Source organism: Carassius gibelio, chromosome B19 (assembly GCF_023724105.1).
Source record: "Carassius gibelio isolate Cgi1373 ecotype wild population from Czech Republic chromosome B19, carGib1.2-hapl.c, whole genome shotgun sequence".
NCBI classification, from domain to species: Eukaryota; Metazoa; Chordata; class Actinopteri; order Cypriniformes; family Cyprinidae; genus Carassius; species Carassius gibelio.
In genome coordinates this window covers 1,123,259-1,143,874 of record NC_068414.1, presented here as the reverse complement: position 1 = coordinate 1,143,874, position 20,616 = coordinate 1,123,259, and the positions used below count along the sequence as shown (strand labels likewise).

The following is a 20,616-nucleotide window of genomic DNA, read 5'->3' as shown; positions in this document are numbered from 1 at the left end:
CAATCTGCTATGCATCTCGTCACCACGGTAAGCAGGCAGGGGACCAGAGCATATTACAGTGTCTGACATCGTGCTTGCAAGTTCACACACCTCTTTAAAGTTATTTTTAGTGATCTCCGACTGGCTAAGTCGAACATCATTAGCGCCGGCATAAATAACAATCTTACTGTATTTACGTTTAGCATTAGCCAGCACTTTTAAATTTGCCAAGATGTCAGGCGCTCTGGCTCCCGGTAAACATTTGACTATGGTGGCTGGTGTCTCTATATTCACGTTCTGTACAATAGAATCACCAATAACTAGAGCACTTTCATCAGGTTTCTCAGTGGGTGCATCACTGAGTGAGGAGAACCTGTTTAATGTTTTGATCGGAACAGAAGAGCGGTGTTTTGACCCACGACTACGCTGCCTCACCGTCACCCAGTTGCCCTGCTGCAGGGGCTCTGCTGGAACCGGACAATGTACAGGAGTCCCTGAGCTAGACGCATCCAAAGCCATATCTAGAGCCCTAACATTCTTACTGTCCTCAATTAAAGTTTGGATGCGTGTCTCTAATTCTGAAATCTTCTCTGTCAGCCTAACTATTTCCCTGCATTTATCACATGTGAATCCCTCATCAGCGACAGAGATAGATAAACTGTACATGTGGCAAGAGGTGCAAATAACGATAGTAGGCCATTACTCACCGTGCTTTATGAAATATTCTTACTGCGGTTGTTTGATGAACTTGTGAAAAACTGGAGCGAGAGAGAGGAGAGGAGAAAAGAAAACGCTAATGACAAGCTAACGGGTGCTAACGCTTTGCAGGTGTACTGCAGTCACGGAAGAGTGAACGATCAAAGTTAATCTGATAAGATTGATCGATAATATCAGAAATATGGTGTGAATTAAGTTATATTTTACAACTTAAAAAACAAACAAACAGACAGTGATAGTAAGAAAGATTATAGAGAAAAAATATAAAATAAAAACAGCTACACGGAGCTATGATTAGCTACAGAAGGCCAACAGGAAGTAGAGAAAACACTGTCCAACAGCGACACCAACAGGCAGGAGGCACCAACAATCTTCAATAGAAGTCTTCAATAGAAATGTATTCCAGATTAGTTGAGAAATATTAACATTATTACGCTAACATAAGCAAACTAATATTACCAGCAGAACATTTCTGCAACAGGGATCAGAAAACATAGTTTAAACTATAAAAAAAACACTTAAATACCCTGAAATGTCATTGAACCAGGAATCCACATTTTCAATTAGCTGTCAATAAAGCTGATTTTAAATGTTAAATACAGCCGCTTATTAGTGAAAGAATTATGAGAAAACTGTATAGTCTTGTCAGACATATTTGGAGAAGCATAAGATGAGTATAATTTTTTAAATAATTTAAATAACCATTATGTGAAGCTTCTAGGAGGGAGGTCTGGTAGAAGTGTTATGCCCTGCATTATTCTTTCCTACTACCTTAAATCAGCTAGACTGAGGTAAATGTTCAAGACAACCTCTTCAGTAGTGTACCTAGGGATCATAGAGTGTTTCGGCCTTTAAACACTATACACCCTCATACTGAGGCCGGCTTGCTTGGATGATCCACACCAAGCGTGTGTCTTGTAAACAATTGTTAATCGAGCTTGACCAGATCCACAATTGCACGGTTGCGCTCTGCATTGACTTTAAATATTAATATGAGTTTTCAACTTACACCAATCATTAGTAAAGAGGTTGATTAGATTCTATTGATTGCAATTTACCTGCTCTTATCATCTGATCGTGGTTGTATCTCTTTATTAGTGCTATTGTATTGCTTGGCGGGAAAGTAACCTATCCTGCAGATAAGCATTAAAAACTGCTAGATCCGATTACTTTTCTTCTAATTTGGAAGAAAAAAAAATAACCCCAAGTATTTATTCAATACAGTGGCTAAATTAATGAAAAATAAAGCCTCAACAAGTGTTGACATTTCCCAACATCACAGCACTAATGACTTTATGAACTACTTTACTTCTAAAATCGATACTATTAGAGATAAAGCTAGTATTCAGCTACAGTATTGCATTAGACTGTGCACTATAGACCCCCTGAGGAACAGTTTGACTGGGGTCAACTGGTGTTGGCGCAGTGGATAAGACACATTCCTTTGGTCTGAGAGACCCGAGTTTGAATCCACTGTGAGACACCAATGTGTACCTGAGCAAGACAGTTAACCCTTAGTTTCTCCAGAGGTGTGTGGCCTCTGACATATATAGCAACTGTAAGTCACTTTGGATAAAAGCGTTAGCTTAATGAATACATGTAAATTCTCTTCTATAGGAGAAACTTCTTAAATCATCTAAGCCAACATGTATGTTAGACCCTATACCAGGGATAGGCAACTCCAGTCCTGGAGGGCCACTGTCCTACAGAGGTAGATTAGCGAATCGTGGATTTGTTGATTATATAATTATTTTTTCGATCTTTTCCCATCACATGAAAGGCTGCAGTGATGAGCATTGAGTAGACAGAGTCTGTTTATCGCGTGGATGCAGTGATCTCATCATTATTGCAACACGTTTTCTCTCACAAAATGCTTTCACCACAACTAACAGAAAACACATGAATGCACCACATGAATAGAGTAAGAGCTCCGTTGTGCAGCATAACAGCGTCATTCATTGTAAAGGCAGTTTGGGCAAGTGTGCAGATGTGTTACAGCTCCGAAAAAAAAGGAAGCGTTCTTTGATCGCTCTCTGTAGTTTAATCACAATTTAAATAACAGATTTGTTTCATGCTACTAAGAGAAACAACGTGAAGTTGATCGTTTAGTCACTGGCTTGATTCACTGATGCATAAACAGTATTAAACGATTTAGAAAGAAAGTTTGTGTGAACTTGAATGAGTAGCTACACATCTAAAATCACTGATCACAGATCAGGCATCAATGAACACTGTTACTCACTGTTTGTGCCGGTGCTGTCGAATCTATATAATAAAAGTCTGTTTGTAACGCCTATGCTAACATTGCGACTGAATTATATGTAAATATTTGGGCGGGCAAAGCAGAGAAAGGGGAGGTAACAATTCTCCTTACAACGTCACAACGTGGAGATTCAAGATCAGCCTGTTTGAGCTTCCATTTTCTCAAAGGCAGAGATGTCTAGAAACTTGGGGACCATATACAGGCTAGTGGAACTCATATTAAAGTTACAAATTTTCATGTCATAGGACCTTTAACTAAGCTGATGCTATGGATGAAAACTCAACATTGTATCAATGTCACCCTGCTATCTGTTTTTAAATATTATAATGAGTGAGTGGAACTAATGACTAAGTGATAGTTTGTGACTAAGACTCTGACATACCTAGTTAAATAACTTCAGTCCCTTCTCTGGTTTAAATGTGGCACAGTGTTGAAAACAACGAAATCACAGCTACACAATGACACATTTAGGGCCTCATGAAGATCATGTGATGCACAATATCACATGACAATTATCTGTTCTAAAGCACACATGGACAAGCTGACTTTACATCAAAAAAGAAAAAGGGGTCAAGGAAAAATATTTTTTGGACAACTCTTTTAAGGGAGTAAATATTGTCGGGGTTGGTTTAAATATACTTATTGGACAAAACTTTTATTCATTTAGAAATGTTGACAAGAAAATAATTCAGGTTATGATACTGCCCCTTCTTTGCTTTAGTTCTTTTTTAAACATGCTCGGATACAAATCTAAACTCGTAAAAAGTAAGATTATGGAATAAACAGACTCCAGTATAAATGCTTGAGAGATTATGTTTGTCCTGTGTTTCAAAAAATCTCTTTGTTTCCATTTTCACTAAACTAAGTTATTCAAATGATATCTGAAGTCTGTTCACTCACTATGGGCATGGAGTCGCCACTAACTCACCAACAAGTGGAAATGGCCTTTGCCACATACACAAAGAATGTGAACTGTTTGCAGCAAAATCTATTCTGAGCATAAAGACAGAGTCTGTGAGTTTGTGTCAGAGGGAAAAAAAACACCAAAGCCACTTAAAGTGAAAAGGAGGCAGCCATAAAAATGCCTTGAGATGTCTGAGAGGTAAACATAACTGCAATTACAAACAGAACAAAATGATGTTGATTCATACAAGAATCATTCTTTTTATACAGTCTAAAACAGTGGTTCCCAACCTATTTCAGCTCGTGGCCCACACAACCACATACATATGTTTGTGCGGCCCACTTCAAAAAAATTAACTGACCCCACTATTGTTGGGTTAATAACTTAGTACTCAGATGCTAGATTGTTAACTGTATTGATTGAATGAACTAGGGCTGTGCGATATGGAAAAAAAAAAATATATATATATATATATATATATATATATATCAATATATATTTATATATTCAAAATCACTCTCACAGACCTTTTCCTGGACTGTGCCCAGCTGGTGGAATGACCTCCCAATCTCAATTCGACACGAGTCTTTACTCATTTTCAAGAAACATCTAAAGACTCATCTTTTTCGCCTACACTTAACCTACTAACACCAGTACTTTTCCTTTTCTTGCCTTTTTTATTTAATAAAAAAAAAAAAAAAAAATATATATATATATATATATATATATATATATATATATATATATATATATATATATATATATATATATATATATATATATATATATATATATACCTGGCTATGCGTTCTATACTAGACTAACTGAGACTTGTCATGGCACTTGTATTCTGTTGTTGTTCTCTTGTTGGTCTGATTGCTTCTATTGTTCTCATTTGTAAGTCGCTTTGGATAAAAGCGTCTGCTAAATGATTAAATGTAAATGTAAATCATGATTTCTTTGATCAATTTTGCGATTGTGACACATAAATGCATTCAGGATTAATTTGAAACATATTTCCAAAAGAAAACCAATTAGAGCTTTATCAAAAAGTTGTAACGTCTCTTTTTTTTCTCCATATCGCACAGCACTGTTATGCTGATGATACTCAGCTCTATATTTCTTTGGGCCCCGGCAAAACACACCAATTTGAAAAACTGACGGAATGCATAGTTGATATAAAAAATTGGATGACGAGTAATTTCTTACTGCTAAATTCAGAAAAAAACAGAGGTGTTTATTATAGGACCTAAAAGCTCTGCTTGTAATAACCTAGAACACTGTCTAAGACTTGATGGTTGCTCTGTCAATTCTTCGTCATCAGTTAGGAACCTAGGTGTGCTACTTGATCGCAATCTTTCCTTAGAAAGACATGTTTCTAGCATTTGTAAAACTACATTTTTCCATCTCAAAAATATATCTAAATTACAACCTCTGCTCTCAGTGTCCAATGCAGAAATGTTAATCCATGTGTTTATGACCTCAAGGTTAGATTATTGTAATGCTTTATTGGGTGGTTGTTCTGCACGCTTAGTAAACAAACTACAGCTAGTCCAAAATGCAGCAGCAAGAGTTCTTACTAGAACCAGGAAGTATGACCATATTAGCCCGGTCCTGTCCACACTGCACTGGCTCCCTATCAAACATCGTATAGATTTTAAAATATTGATTATTACTTATAAAGCCCTGAATGGTTTAGCACCTCAGTATTTGACTGAGCTCTTGTTAAATTATTGTCCCTCTACGTCTGCTGCGTTCTCAAAACTGATAAAAAATTTGACAATACCTAGAATATCAAAATCAACTGCGGAAAGCAAATCCTTTTCCTATTTAGTGCAAAAACTCTGGAATAACCTACCAAACAATTTTCAGGAGGCAGACACACTCTTGCAGTTTAAATCTAGATTAAAGACCCATCTCTTTAACCTGGCTTACACATAACATACTAATATGCTTTTAATATCCAGAGGAGAACTGGCCCACAGACTGAGCCTTTTTTCTCCAAAGGTTTTTTTCTCCATTTTTTCACCAATGGAGCTTTGGTTCCTTGCCATGTCACCTCTGGCTTGCTTAGTTGGGGTCACTTAATTTACAGCAATATCGTTGACTTGATTGCAAATGATTGCACAGATACTATTTAAACTGAACTGAACTGCATGATGACATTACTGAATTCAATGATGAAATGCCTTTGACTGTCATTTTGCATAATTAACACATGGTTAATATATATACATGTGTATAATATATATATATATATATATATGTGACTTGACTGCTTTTGATCCTTTAGGTTAAAACGTTATGAAGAGCAGAAAAAAACCCTGTAAAACCAGGGGCATGAATTATGAATGATTAGTTAATAATTATCTTACTTGTACTGTCTTTTGTGAGTGAGTCAGGATTGTCTACATGTCTCACATGGATGCGAGTTCTCTGAGCACAAACCAAGGCTGTCATTCTCTTTATTTTTGCCTGAGCATAGATTAAATGAAAATCATTAAGATCCGATATATATACATACATACATACATACATACATACATATATATATATATATATATATATATATATATATATATATATATATATATATATATAAATGGATAAATTAAACATCTGAAGTACTGTATTGTCTGAAAGCCACAATACCCACACTGCAGAAAATGGTAATTGGCAATTGTTAGCTATTCCTACCCGATTTAACCCCCCCAAAAAATAACCTTGTTGCACAAAAAATAACCTAATTTAAATAAGTTTATTCGGTGAATTATTTATATTTTTGACCTGAACAGACCCAGTTTATTTAGCCGTTCTTTAGTGCACTGATGCACTCTTCTCAAAGGGGTTTATATTACTGCTCTATCATTATCTGATTTGGTGGTCTGTTTGCAGGGTGGAGCTTAATGGCCTGATTTTACTTGCAAGGAAAAAGGGGCCTCTGAGACTCTGGAAAGTGGTTTGGTTCTTCTATATTTGCTTTGACCATATACACATGCTCCACCCTCGTCACACAGCCCACACAAACCACGCAGTTCCTTCAGACCTCATGAAGCTTAAAATGTCCTTGTGCAATAAATTTATTTGCAAGATGCACTCATATTTTATCACAGGCTGTAGATCATATCAAAAGCATTGTTTTGAGATTGAGTATGTTTCACCTAAGCTTGCGTGTCTGTGCACAGTGAGATCAAGCACTGGACGTAGGTGAGCAAAAGAATCTTGAGCTGTGTGTGGGTGGGAGGGTGAGGTCAGTTTGAGTAAACCACTCTGCACCACATACAGGAGGGGTTCAGCGTAAATGAGCACGTTGGAGTTTCACTGTTGCTCTAAATAGCAGATGGCACAGTAATAAAGGCACCAGCTGATTAGCAGCTGCTACAGAAAGCAGGTTCTCCTCGAAGGCAGGACAATGCTAAGTGCTAGCACATGGTGTGGGCGTGACCTCTGAGAATGAAACACAGAAAGCACACATGAATGAAAAAAACATTTGGTTAAATAAATGCTGTATTACTAAGTGTTTTTTATTGGCCATCATTGAGGTCTATGTGTATTCCTGGACTGTAGACACTAATTAGAGCTTGCAGATTTAGATGAGACTTAAAAACTCAGAAAACACATCCTGCATATTTGGACTCGTGGATTCTTTAGCAACAGCTCTGAAAGAGTTCTTTGTTCATTTCATGCTCTTTTCACAGGCCCATGTGAAATCTGCTCCTACAGAACGGCCGTCAGTCACATCTTCTTCAGCTTACATGTATTTATTATGTTTAGACCTTAGCTATCTCTCAAAGTAAGCTATCATTCAACTAAAGAACCACTTTATTTGATTCAATCTTTAGAACACAGAAAACAAAATGAATTTCAGGCAAGGGTTAGTAAAACTTTATTAATACCTATGGGGTAAATTTAAAGCCTGTTTTACAAGACACCATGGGTTTTTCGTAACAAACTGACCTAAAGTAATATGAACATAATTATAAAATTATTCTTTGTCACTTTTGTTTATAACAAAGAGCCCTTGTCAAATAAGACAATATATTAATCTATGAAAATTATTTTTTTCTGTATGAGTCCTCCATTGACATGGTTCATAGAGTTCTGCAATCCGGCTGCAGTAAGAATATATGAACACACAGCACCAGCTCATTTCTCCTCAAACAAACATATATATGGTACAGTATATACAGTAGAGAAGAATTCAGATGCCTGCTAGGACTATTCATCAAATGAGCTCACTGGCCATTTATCAAATAAGGAAATAATATTTTGTTTACAATACTGGTTTACAAGTGATGCAAGGAGTTTAAATCATGTCACATATTACTTCATGAATCTCATCATTCTTCCTCATGAAATATATGTGTAGAATCATAAAAATGTTCTCTCCTCAATCAAACTTACTGATTTATCAGTCAGCATGTCTATGTTCTCTGCAAACTTGTAACCAAATAGAGTCATGGTGGGGCCGCACACTTTTTGCACCAGCTGCACAAGTTTGAAGGGAATGCTAAACCTCCATTTCTCCACCTGCTCCAAGGAGTTCTTTTGGGTGGAATAAACTCCACTGACCTCCTTAGATGCTTGGGTATTTTTTAGGATCCACTCCTCCACCTTTGCAGTGAAGGGAATGCCTATGAAGTCATACATCTCTGCAGCTTTGCGCATGGGGAATCGCGCAATGTCTTCGTAGCGCACTAGCATGTAGCGCCCACGAAGCCACGGTGGCTGCTTCAGTCCGATCTCAGCAGACATGCGGATGTTGTCACAGTTTCCTTTGAGCTTCCTTACTTCATCCTCGTCCACCGGAAGGTCTCCATCCATGGCCCAACGCTTCCAAACGTCATACTTGCTGGAGAAGGCCACCATGCGTGAGGCAAGGACGGCGCGAGGGTCTCTGACCAGCTGAATGAAGGTCATGTCGAGCCTGGGGTCCTCTGCCAGCGGCCGGAGTGTCTCCAGCTGCCGCACACGGACGGACTTGATGGCACGATGCTGCTTGTGTGCACAGGACTGAGCGGCCAGCGTCAGGTTGAGCGGCCCACAGCGGCGCTCACGGCAGTGGTATCGCTCAAACACCTTCCTGACCAGTGGCGTGCAGACAGGATCCTCGCACAGTGAGCGGCTGGACTCGCGCCGGAAGAGCGCAGGGGTAACATGATCCTGCGGTGGTGGCTCGATGAAGCTCTCCAGCAGTGAGAAGTCACACAGGAGCAGCTGTCGCAGCACGTCTCGATACGCTGGCCCCGCGACCGACGCGTTGGTGCCACCGCTTTCGACCGTCAGCATGCGCTCCACGTGCCACAGCGGCTCGAACAGGTAAAACATGCTGGAGCCCTGCTGGTTAAAAAACTCTCCCACGAACGAGGAGCCGGTGCGAGTCGTGGCCAGCAGAAGGATGTGTTTACGTCCTCCGGCTGCGGACGCCGCGCTCAGCTGGATGCTCTGAGTCGAGTTCTGCAGACTACTCAGGTGTTGATGGGCCGAGCTGTCCGTCGAGACATTGTGCTGTGCAGCAGACAGGAGAGAAGCACTGAGCATCAGCAGCGGGGTCAGTCTGGGGCTCAGTTTATCAGACACCCTAAAAAGGAAAAAGAAAGTGGATAAAGCTTTTAGTGCTAAAGGGACATTTCACCCAAAAATTATCATTCTGTCATTCTTTATTCTCCCTCATGTCCTTCCAAATGTGTATGACTTCCTTTCATCTGCAAAACACACTAACCATTTTTTGTCCATTCAATGAGTCAGATTGTCTCCAAAATTGTGTTCTTTCCAAAAAAGTTATAAGAGTTTGGTACAAGAAGAATAAATAATGATTTAATTTTCAATGGAACTATTCCTTTAATGTCTATACTCTTCTCAAAGAAGCAATTACTCTAAGAACAAAATGTGTACACAGCAAAATTAATAACTCAACTGACAAGCTTTGATTTGAATGTTTTCTGACTGTTATTCAGATAAATGTAATCCTCCACTGCATCACCAAATCAAACACAAAGGTGTCACACATACAGAGGAACAAACAGACGAGGAGAGTAAGAAAACTACCTACTTTGAAATAATGTTGTTTTCCTTTTCTATGATGACCAGAGCCACAATAAAGATGATAGAAATGGTATATTTAATGCGCATTCTTGTGCGTGATTGTGTTCAGTGGGTAATTCACTCTCAGATCATTCCTTCATATTTTTCCTCTGGTTGGACTCTGAAATAAAACACACACACGACACATGAGTCATGACAAACCCTGTAAAACCACACTAATCTAGATTTATTCTCCACTTCATACCCACAAATAAATCTGATTTAAAAGTATTTCCTTTTTATAGCATGTGTGTAATCATTAATTCAATCAGTCTCATTGCAGTCACGGATAGTCTGTCAGTAGTTACTGTAGATAATTATTCTTAGGTCTCGTATGATTGCAAGAATATACAGGAGCATAGTTTGTAGCATTTGTTTAAATGTGTTTTATATTATTAATAGCATTGTCAAATGTTATATATGAGTTATGCTTTACAGTCTGACATATAACAGCAGGTTTGGCTTTCATAAATAATCAGAATAAGTCTCTTGATGAGGTAGAAAAAGACAAATCACATGAAAGAAAAGTGGACTTGGATGTGTTTGTAAGTGTAGTTTTATGAGCGATGTGCAGGCCATTCATATGGAGTCAATTCAGCTGCATTTCTATGCTGTTTCTACACTGTTTTTATACAGTTATGAACTCTGCATAGTTTAATAAATATTCACAGCACAACATACTGGATAAAGACTTACTGAACTTTGCTCTGGAAGCAGAAGACAAAGAAGTAGTAATAATAATAGTGAGTAAACACAACTAATTATCACACACTGTGAATCATGAAATACTGACGTCACAGTAGAGGATGCTGGGTGGGGTCTAAATTAAAAGCTATATATTAATAGCTATAAACACTAAAATATAAAGACACTCAATAATATAAATAATAATATATAATAATAATAATAATAATAATAATACAAACAACAGAAATCTGGGTAACACTTTACAACAAGGTGAACCTGTTTGATTGTGTTTGTGCTCGACTGTGTCATTTTTTTAGTATGCACATGGTTGTACCTCCGTATATAAAAGAAGAACAATTATTGCTTATTTTGATAATGTGTGTGTGTGTGTGTGTTTTGGAGAGCGCTCAGTTCAAAAGCCTCATACAAGGATAAGTTTTCTGTATGCATTTACACTTCGATCTGAGCGAAAACAGCATATTCTTGTGTCACGGCTGACACAGAAAAGTGTACACCGTTTGCTAAAATTATTTCAGTTAATTTTTGTTTGTAATTAATGTACACAGAGCACCCCATATTGACAGAAAACACAACATTTTTACACGTTTATTAAAAAAGAAAAACTGAAATATCACATGGTCCTAAGTATTCAGACCCTTTGCTCAGTATTTAGCAGAAGCACCCTTTTGATCTAATACAGCCATGAGTCTTTTTGGGAAAGGTGCAACAAGTTTTTCACACATGGATTTGGGGATCCTCTGCCATTCCTCCTTGCAGATCCTCTCCAGTTCTGTCAGGTTAGATGGTAAACGTAGGTGGACAGTCATTTTCAGGTCTCTCCAGAGATGCTCGATAGGGTTTAAGTCATGGCTCTGGCTGGGCCATTCAAGAACAGTCACGGAGTTGTTGTGAAGCCACGTTATTTTAGCTGTGTGCTTAGGGTCATTGTCTTGTTGGAAGGTGAACCTTCGCCCCAGTCTGAGGTCCTGAGCACTCTGGAGAAGGTTTTCGTCCAGGATATCCCTGCACTTGGCCGCATTCATCTTTCCCTCGATTGCAACCAGTCGTCCTAACCCTGCAGCTGAAAACCCCCCCACAGTATGATGCTGCCACCACCACGCTTCACTGTTGGGACTGTATTGGACAGGTAATGAGCAGCGCCTGGTGTTCTCCACACATACTTATCCCCTGATAGCTCAGTTTGGCTGGACGGCCAGCTCTAGGGAGGGTTCTGGTCTTCCCAAACGTCTTCCATCTAAGGATCATGGAGGACACTGTGCCCTTGCCACAATACTGTCTCTGAGATCTTCAGACAGTTCCTTTGATCTCATGATTCTCATTTGCTCTGACATGCACTGTGAGCTGTAAGCTCATATATAGACAGGTGTGTGGCTTTCCTAATCAAGTCCAATCAGAAACATTAAACAATTCTGTGTTTTTCTGTCAATATGGGATGCTGTGTGTACGTTACTGAGGAAAGAAATGAACTCAAATAGTTTTAGCAAATGGCTGCAACATAACAAAGAGTGAAAAATGTAAGATGGTCTGAATACTTTCCATATCCACTGTATATAGTGTAGCAACTTAAAGACTACAGATGACGTTTCTCACTAGCGGTGTAATAACAGCGACGTTTACAGTCGCTGCAGCAGAAGAGTGTTTAGAGACGCACAGAGGTACGTTAGACTAATTCACATAAGCTCTCTCTCTCTGTGTGTGTGTGTGTGTCTGTCGCTCTCACTCTCTAATAACTTCATTAATAACTGCATTAGAATGCTATCAATGGCTCAAGCCTCCATTGCCAGGTTAACAACGTTTTGGTAGTAGCGAAAAAGGCATTGGATGAGATGCGAAAGAAATAGTCAAATTCGCTTCGTGACCGCATCACCACCTCGGGGTGCATTATTTTTCTAATAATTCAACAGCCCGTCGTCAATTATTCCTTACATATATGATTCCAATCAGCTTATCTTTGTAAAATGGCACAGCTTCTTAAATCTTAGCTTCTTAATCAGTCAGTCAAGCATTATATTATGGTATTAAGTGCTATTTAATGATATAACTTTAGTGATTAGAACTAAAACTTGGTAACCATGTACAAGTATGAATGCATATTTGTCATTTTAACTAAACTTAAGACTGGTGGTGATGCTTAAGATATTGTTTGTCATTAAGGGTTTCTGTAAAAAAAAAAAAAGTAATAGATCATATTAATTATTATTAAAGATAATACTACTACTAATTCTACTACCATACTAACAATATACAATGCACTATGGATTGATGACCTGCTGGGTTCATGAATATTAATCACGTTGTCTGCGCTCGGTTAAATTGATTTGCTGAAATCAAAACAGGGATGGTAATAGATGAGCGCCAGCCAATGAAATTGTCATTCTCGCATTAGCTCCGCCCACTACAGGAGTAACCAGTATATCTTCTGCTCCATTATTTTGTTGGGAAAATCCAATAGAGAATATAGCTTGCATTTAGTGCATCGATTTAGTGTGGTAAGACCCTCGCTCTCTCTGTCTGCATGTGTGAGAAACAGCACTATCAGCAAAGCGACGGCTTCAGAGCGTCCTTCACACAGAGTTTACGGAGCGTCAAATACAGGTGCACTGTGCATCCATTAGTACAGATCGCTCTACGTTCAGTGAGTGATAATGTGCTAATCTTATAATAGCCTTAAACATACACACACTGGCGAGTAAAATGTAAGAATTTATTAGCCAATGGCTAACAATAGACATAATTTAGTCACCAGAGTAAAATTTATTCACAATATACGAGTGATTTACTCGCAATGTAGAGGGTTGCAAAATATCTTAGATTGTTTAACAAAGCTTTTATGGGTTTGGAACGACATGGGGGTAAGTGATTAATGACAACATTTTCATTTTGGGATGAAGTATTTGTTTAACTAACATTAACTAAGGTTAATAATTCCAGTAAAAATGATAATGCTCACAGTTAGTTCATGTTAATGTTAACAAATGAGACTTTATCGTACCTTCAGTAAGTCAGACTTACAGAAATCTGAATGGTTTTCAGAAATGGTTGAGGTGTTTAAACTGATTCCACCTCACCATGATTTGAAAAATACCTTTACAGTAAAAAAAAAAAAAACTTTGATAAGCAACATTTGCTGTGATTTTTCAAAGAAATTTCTGAAACTGCAAACAGACACAGAACAACAACAAAAAACCATTCATACACTAAACAGCAACTGTGACGGAGATATTGCCTTAAAGCCACAGTACAGCTAAATGTGAAATCGACTGATTACACCTCTACAGTTTTATCTTTTTCTTTTATGCACACAGTTGAGGTATGAATTGTCTAGATTGTCTAACAAATCTTTACATTTTATGTGTCTGTGCATAGATGGCATAAATTTGCTATTATACTGGTGATAAAAACATGTTTGGCAGCAGATATTACAGCATCATCCCAGACACATTGACTCAACACTTATAGGTTCAGACGGAGTAAATCCTCTGTAGTCTGTTATTTAAAGAAATAAATGTGTTTCAGTAAGATTCCAGTTTCAAGAGCTCTGAGCAGAGATCAAACCCGCTGAATTCAGTGTCCCAGATAGTCAATTGCTCTAATGAAGAAGCAGTTTAAAGTCTTTGTGGAAAAAACAAAACAAAAAACTGACATTGGAACAACATGAAAGTACAGCATCACATACAGTACAGTAGTATGTGTCAACAGTATGAGTAAAGTAGTATTTAAATGATGTATAATTAGTATGTCATTGGGATTTATGAGCCGGGGTATAGATGTGCAAACATTCAAAGACTCTCACCTTCAGGACACTATAACCATTCCTCTACAGCAGGGATGTTTGTGACCGTGTGTGGGATAATTACACAGTACTGAATGAGGCAGAGAGAGAAGCTGTCCGGCCAGCAGACGGTGGTTAGGAGGCAAGTTCTGTCTTGCACTGTTAACCTGAGCCACAAATTAGACTCAAAAAACCTTTACATCACCACCAAAACTCTGATCAAATCATTTCATGTATTTATGCGAGTGAACACTCATTTTCCCACGCTGTCTCTGTGACTCTTTCATCTCTAGTCTTCTAAACAAACCCTGAACTAACTGGAAACAGCACCAAAAAATCACCTAAAATGCTTCTGTGTTTCTATTCTTGTTTATTGGCAGTAATCATCTACGTGCATGTAATAACCAGAATACAAACCTTAACAAAACAGGAGATCTTCACCATGTTCCTGCATTATTCACAGTCATATTTAGATTGCTGGTCAAAAGTAAATGATCATAGATTATCATCATGTAAAAGACCTGAAAGCTGTTCTTCATCTCACACTCGTGACACATTCCTCACACACATACTAGAGAGACTGACACAGCGAACCCTTCAGTTAACAGCACTTCATCTGATCAGAATCAACTAAAGACCTGCGAGAAACACGCACAGCATTTCAGCAGAAAGGAGCCCTCGACAAATCACACAGCGCTATGATTATATTCATACAGTGGATTGATAGTGATGCAGTAATAAATCTACAAATGTGTTACAGCATCAGTCGCAATCACCGACACGCGATACATTGACTCACTTACGAAACATTACATACATCACTTACTTGAATGACGTCATTCAACTATTATATCAGCCAACAAGAAACACATCGAAAGTCATTCATAATCATTCTGATATGACAACGGAATAAAATAAAGCACAATGATACTGTACCATTATATTTCCGCGTTCATTAGTTTCCTCGTTCACTTGATGGAAAAAAACCCCCCACTAAAATGCAGATCACGGTGTGAAAAATTCAGTATTTAAAAAAATCGAATCCATCATTTAATAATCATTCACGTCCCGCTCTGTAACCAATTAAGACTATTAAATCAAGCATATACCTACACAAACATCTAAAATGGATCGAGAATGCAAAATAAACTCACTGATGTAGTGTATTTGTGGATCGAAATACGTTTTCTTTAAAAGCAACGCGCTGAGAGACAGATGCGCCTCATCAGCGGAGCGAGTCTGACTCCGAGAGACACAAACACCGCCGCTGCGTCACCGCGACGTGCGCGCCCCCGCGCCTGTTCAACATTCTACATATTTCAATATTACAACCAAAAGAAAAAACAACAACAACATATTTTACTACAGGAGCACCAACACAGTGCAAAAGTGTATGACAGCTCGGTAAAATATGCATTTTCTTTCTATAAATAATAATAATAATAATAGACTTCCCTTAATCATTTTTTGGGGTGTTTATTAATTTATCGGAATAATCGAATACCATTTACATTGTGGGAGAAAGTGTGGCTACTTGCTCGAAAAGGTTTCAGTATTATAGTTTAATGGAATATTCATTTTAAAAATTAATATTATGTTGGAATGATATGGCTTTTTTCTTTGTTTATTGGGAATGATCAAAACAAAAACAAAAAGTTGCAACAATATTCGGTATTCATACATCATTTTTAAATCCAATATTGTTCAGTCTTAACAGTATCATACCATTAGTTTACTTGTTTATTAAGTATAATTTTTCTAGTATGTGATTAATAATTAAAAAATAGTATAAACAAACGTACATAAATTAATTTAAAAGCTAACTCTAAAAAAATTAACAAAATGTAGACCGTTTGTCAAAGCAGAAGAAGTCCAAACTTCAAGACCCATAGTGCATTGCGTGGCTGTCGCCGGACTGTGACGTCACGCTCAGGAACGTTCAGGAACTTGTTTACGGTTTGTTGCGTCATTGGTGAAGACGCATCTGAAAGGTGAAATTAGATAACAAACCAACTGGTGAGTTTTACTTAATATAATGTTTTACAAAACGAAAAATGTAAATGTCATTCTACATGATTATTCGCTGGACTCATATTTAGGCAAACACTGATAGCAGTGAAGATCCTCTGCTCGTTCTTGAGTTTGTAACGTTTGTTGCATAAAATCGCCCTCTTGTCCTGTTTAGCAGCTGTATTCACTCTGCTTCACGCGAATGTGAAAATATCTTTGTTTTTCTGTTCTTAAGGAATGATAATTAGCTCTAGTTTCTGTCTGTTTTTCATGTCCTCCTGCCTGGACTCAGTACTGGTCAGAGATGCTGGTCACACGCCTGTCATGCCTTCGGTCAGTCCCTGTGCTGGGCCTGCGGTCAGCCCTGATGAAGTCCGGTCCAGCTCAGATCAGACCACAGCAGGTAACAAACCTCTCTTGTGCTGCTGTCAGCCAGATAAGAGCCTCACTGGAGCGCTGTGTTCTGATCATGTGTTGTGTTTCATGTTGTTTTTGATCAGGGTTATTCCACCAAGACAAGACTGGGATTTCGCCGGAGCAAGACGGTCAAAGATCAAGCGTTTCAGCCTACTACAGACACGGCAATTAAAAGTGAATTCTATTAACATGTCCTTTTATAAAGACAGTTTTCTGGACATTTATGCATGTAAAATTATGAGGTTTTTAGTGCTGTTCGTGTGTGTCTCGGTGAAACCATGTGTCTAATCAAGAGTTGTTAGGCTTGTTTGAGATAGACAGGTTCTGCATGCTGGTTAGAAATGCTGTGCTAAAATACTCTACAGCATTTACCAGCAAAATAAAATCATGTCAGCTCATGCTCATTGGATTAGAACGATCAAACACACAAAATGACATTTCTATGATATTTAGTAGTAGCTTATAAGTGGTGACTGTCTGTTTGTATGCATATGACAGGATTTTTCAGAAAAATGTATACAAGACAATCAACCAGATGATGAACCCTATTTACAGCAATTATTATATGATGCAGTCACACTTGTAGAATATTTGTTAGTTCTGTTTGTTGATTCAGGGTCAGCATCATCTCTTCCCATGTGTTCTGGATCCAGACACAAAACATAGAAACAAATAGAGATATCGTTAGCATAGCTGCTGTTCTAACAAAGTATAAATTAATTAGTTTTGTTGATCAGATGCAACTGAACTGCAGTCACAATTTAAGAGATACATTATTCGAATGCTTGGTGAAAGAGATGCGTTTTTAATCTAGATTTAAACAGAGAGAGTGTGTCTGAACCCCGAACATTATCAGGAAGGCTATTCCAGAGTTTGGGAGCCACATGTGAGAAAGCTCTACCTCCTTTAGAGGACTTCGCTATCCTAGGAACGACCAAAAGTCCAGCGTTTTGTGACCTTAGGGTGCGTGATGGGTTGTAGCGTGGTAGAAGGCTAGTTAGGTACGCAGGAGCTAAACCATTTAGGGCCTTATAGGTAAGTAATGATCATTTGTAACTGATACAGAACTTAATAGGTAGCCAGTGCAGAGACTGTAAAATTGGGGTAATATGATCATATTTTCTTGACCTGGTAAGGACTCTAGCTGCTGCATTTTGGACGACCTGTAGCTTGTTTATTGAAGAAGCAGGACAACCACCTAGAAGTGCATTACAATAGTCCAGTCTAGAGGTCATGAATGCATGAACTAGCTTTTCTGCTTCAACACACGTTCAGACTTGCACCTGTTCTTTGTGTCTTTAGATTGTGGACGGAAACTCTTAGGCCGTGCTCACACTACAGGAGTTTTAAAATCATAACTGATTTTGAAATCTGGTTGCAGCACACACATGAGGAGAATCTTTACAGATTACCTTCCCTGAAACCTTAAAGGGGGGGGGGGGGGATGATCGTTTTCACTCAATATCCTGTTAATCTTGAGTACCTATAGAGTAGTACTGCATCCTTCATAACTCCAAAAAGTCTTTAGTTTTATTATATTCATAAGAGAAAGATAGTCTGTACCGATTTTTCCCGGAAAAACACGAGCGCCTGGAGGCGTGACGTGTGGGCGGAGCTAAAGAATCACGAGCGCCAGTAGGCTTTTGCGTTGAGAGCGTTAGGAAACTGTGACACCGTGAGGAAAGCAGTTTTACTCACCGCCTGCGGTTCCAACACACGATCGTGACCCTTTTTCGTTGGGACTGCATCATCCTTAAGAAATAAACGATGTGCAAATCCGGCGTCAAACTGGGCCTTGTTTGTAAAACAAGCATCTTCGAAATGCAGGGAACAAACACAAACACTTGCACAACTCCGTTGATGCTCTGTAAAAATAAACTCCATCCACTGGTCCCTTAATGCTGTTTCTCTTTTGGTAATCTGTGCAGGGTTGTCTTGCCCTGGCAACCAAAAACACACTTCTTTTGTGACATTTGGCGACGCTCTCGCTCTGATCAGTGAAGTCTGTTGTGCTCTCAGTGCTCTGCTATACGGGAGCGCGCTCTTCCGGCAGAAGTGCCTCAGGACCCATATAAGGAGATTCCGCTCCATCTAACGTCACACAGAGCCATACTCGAAAAAAACTTTCCCAAACTTGTGACAAACCTGAAGGAGTATTTTTGGAACAGAAATACTCCTTCAAACGTACAACTTAATTTTTGAAACTTTGTCCATGTTTAGCATGGGAATCCAACTCTTTAACAGTGTAAAAAACTCAGTATGCATGAAATAGTGTTTCACCCCCCCTTTAAACATGCACACACTACAAGATATTATTAAGATGATCTTCCCAGAGGGAGCCTCACGTGATCTCACAGCAGATCGTCACTGATATTAATGTTTACATATGTTAGCTAGCATGCTAGTAGCTTTCTGCACTTACCCGGGGCATTTCACTCCAGCGCTTCTCTTTCTCCTTACGGTTGTGATGCTTTTCCAACACATTATACAGACAGTAGTGTTACTACAAAATGTCCAGAAACAGTTTCCTATGTCTCTCCTATCCAACGGAGCCGCACATCAGCTGTTGTGTGGTTTTGGGTATTGGCTGTGAAAGTACTGACGTGATCATATATCCATCACCATCCCGATTTAATTCCTAAATATTAAACATGTTTGAAATTAATCAGGGCTGCCCTGATTTGTGTGCGAGCAGATCGAGAGGTGCAAGATTCGATCGGTGAACGCCTCACATTACCAGATCATCTGCGCCGAACATCGGGACAGATCGAGGAGCTCAACAAGATGTTTGCTCAGATTCTCGGGAACATGAAATCGGGCTAAAAATCCTGTAGTGTGAGCCAGGCTTAAGTCTTAACACTGGACTAAGATAAAGTAATCTTGTGCTAAATGCTTTAGACGCTGTTCTCAGCTGGATCTGCTGCTTGTGATCGGATCAGCTGAGATGTCTCTAAACCTCTAAAGTTTCAAACTCTAAATATGTAAAGGATATTTATATTTATGTCCCTGGGCGCCTCTGTGTTTGTGATTGTCTTCTCTGCAGTCGACAGCATGGGCCGGATCGTCCTCGCTGGAGGCGCAGCCGTCGGACTCGGAGCTCTGTGTTATTACGGCTTAGGGATGTCCAATGAGATGGGAGCCATCGAGAAAGCAGTGTAAGAATCACCTTTACATTCAAACACTCTACATCAGATTCACCTGATTATTAAAATGATCCTGTCTGTGAACCAGCGGCTCTTCTCTGATCTTGGTGGTGACTGGTGTAATCCTATAGTCTCTGATTCACTACGAAGCAGTTCAGTTCGATCTCTGCAGAGGAAAGTTGATACTTCTCATGTTAACAGTTTTATAATCATGTCATTGCTGGCCAGATGGGTGTCCTAAGCAGAATAGTATTGTTGTGCTCCATTCTCCTCCATCAAACACAAAAAAACTAAAACCTACTATAAGTGCTCAAAATAGAATTTTAATAAAGTAAATAAATAAATTGAAATTAAATTGTATTATTATAGATTACAATTGTAGCTCTGTACAATTATCTATTAGGGCTGGGACAACGCATCGAGGTCATCGATGACGTCGACGCAAAGAATACGTCTTCGCAAAATATGCGCATTGATTCGTCGACCTGTTTTTATTTCTCTAAAAAATGTTTACCTTATGTGCGCTGAATATACGCGATGACCGTATCAACATTCTGTCCAACGTTATATAACCAATCCAGGGGTTTTTCTGCATTGATCTTTTTTTTTTGGCGGCTGT

General features: G+C 38.8%; 2 protein-coding genes across 7 annotated transcripts; one reads left to right on the top strand and one right to left on the bottom strand.

Annotated features, from left to right (window-relative positions):
- Positions 1-7,733: 7,733 nt before the first annotated feature.
- LOC127978795 (carbohydrate sulfotransferase 3-like) lies at positions 7,734-15,677 on the bottom strand. 3 transcript variants are annotated; one of them, XM_052583696.1, is made up of 3 exons: positions 15,582-15,677; positions 9,916-10,068; positions 7,734-9,444 (listed from the first exon to the last, which is right to left on the bottom strand). In XM_052583696.1, the coding sequence occupies exons 2-3, from the start codon at positions 9,993-9,995 to the stop codon at positions 8,235-8,237; spliced, it is 1,290 nt and encodes a 429-aa protein (XP_052439656.1). In that variant the 5' UTR covers positions 9,996-10,068; positions 15,582-15,677; the 3' UTR covers positions 7,734-8,234. The 3 variants fall into 3 exon arrangements, with proteins under 3 accessions (XP_052439656.1, XP_052439653.1, XP_052439655.1); XM_052583693.1 differs by lacking the exon at positions 15,582-15,677 and adding an exon at positions 15,364-15,562; XM_052583695.1 differs by lacking the exon at positions 15,582-15,677 and adding an exon at positions 14,449-15,354.
- A 622-nt stretch (positions 15,678-16,299) lies between these two features.
- Positions 16,300-20,053, top strand: LOC127978801 (growth hormone-inducible transmembrane protein-like). 4 transcript variants are annotated; one of them, XM_052583710.1, is made up of 4 exons: positions 16,300-16,443; positions 16,730-16,840; positions 16,938-17,028; positions 19,898-20,053. In XM_052583710.1, the coding sequence occupies exons 2-4, from the start codon at positions 16,742-16,744 to the stop codon at positions 20,011-20,013; spliced, it is 306 nt and encodes a 101-aa protein (XP_052439670.1). In that variant the 5' UTR covers positions 16,300-16,443; positions 16,730-16,741; the 3' UTR covers positions 20,014-20,053. The 4 variants fall into 4 exon arrangements, with proteins under 4 accessions (XP_052439670.1, XP_052439672.1, XP_052439671.1 ...); XM_052583712.1 differs by having other exon boundaries at positions 16,319-16,445; positions 16,737-16,840; XM_052583711.1 differs by having other exon boundaries at positions 16,337-16,443; positions 16,740-16,840.
- The last annotated feature ends 563 nt before the right edge of the window (positions 20,054-20,616 follow it).

Excerpts from the sequence above, each read along its gene's own strand:
- LOC127978795 (XM_052583696.1), bottom strand. The coding sequence starts at position 9,995 with ATGCGCATTAAATATACCATTTCTATCATCTTTATTGTGGCTCTGGTC. Across the intron at positions 9,445-9,915 it reads GAAAACAACATTATTTCAAA|GGTGTCTGATAAACTGAGCC; the intron begins GTAGGTAGTTTT and ends TTTCCTTTTTAG.
- LOC127978801 (XM_052583710.1), top strand. The coding sequence starts at position 16,742 with ATGCTGGTCACACGCCTGTCATGCCTTCGGTCAGTCCCTGTGCTGGGC. Across the intron at positions 16,841-16,937 it reads CTCAGATCAGACCACAGCAG|GGTTATTCCACCAAGACAAG; the intron begins GTAACAAACCTC and ends GTTTTTGATCAG. Across the intron at positions 17,029-19,897 it reads TACAGACACGGCAATTAAAA|TCGACAGCATGGGCCGGATC; the intron begins GTGAATTCTATT and ends TCTTCTCTGCAG.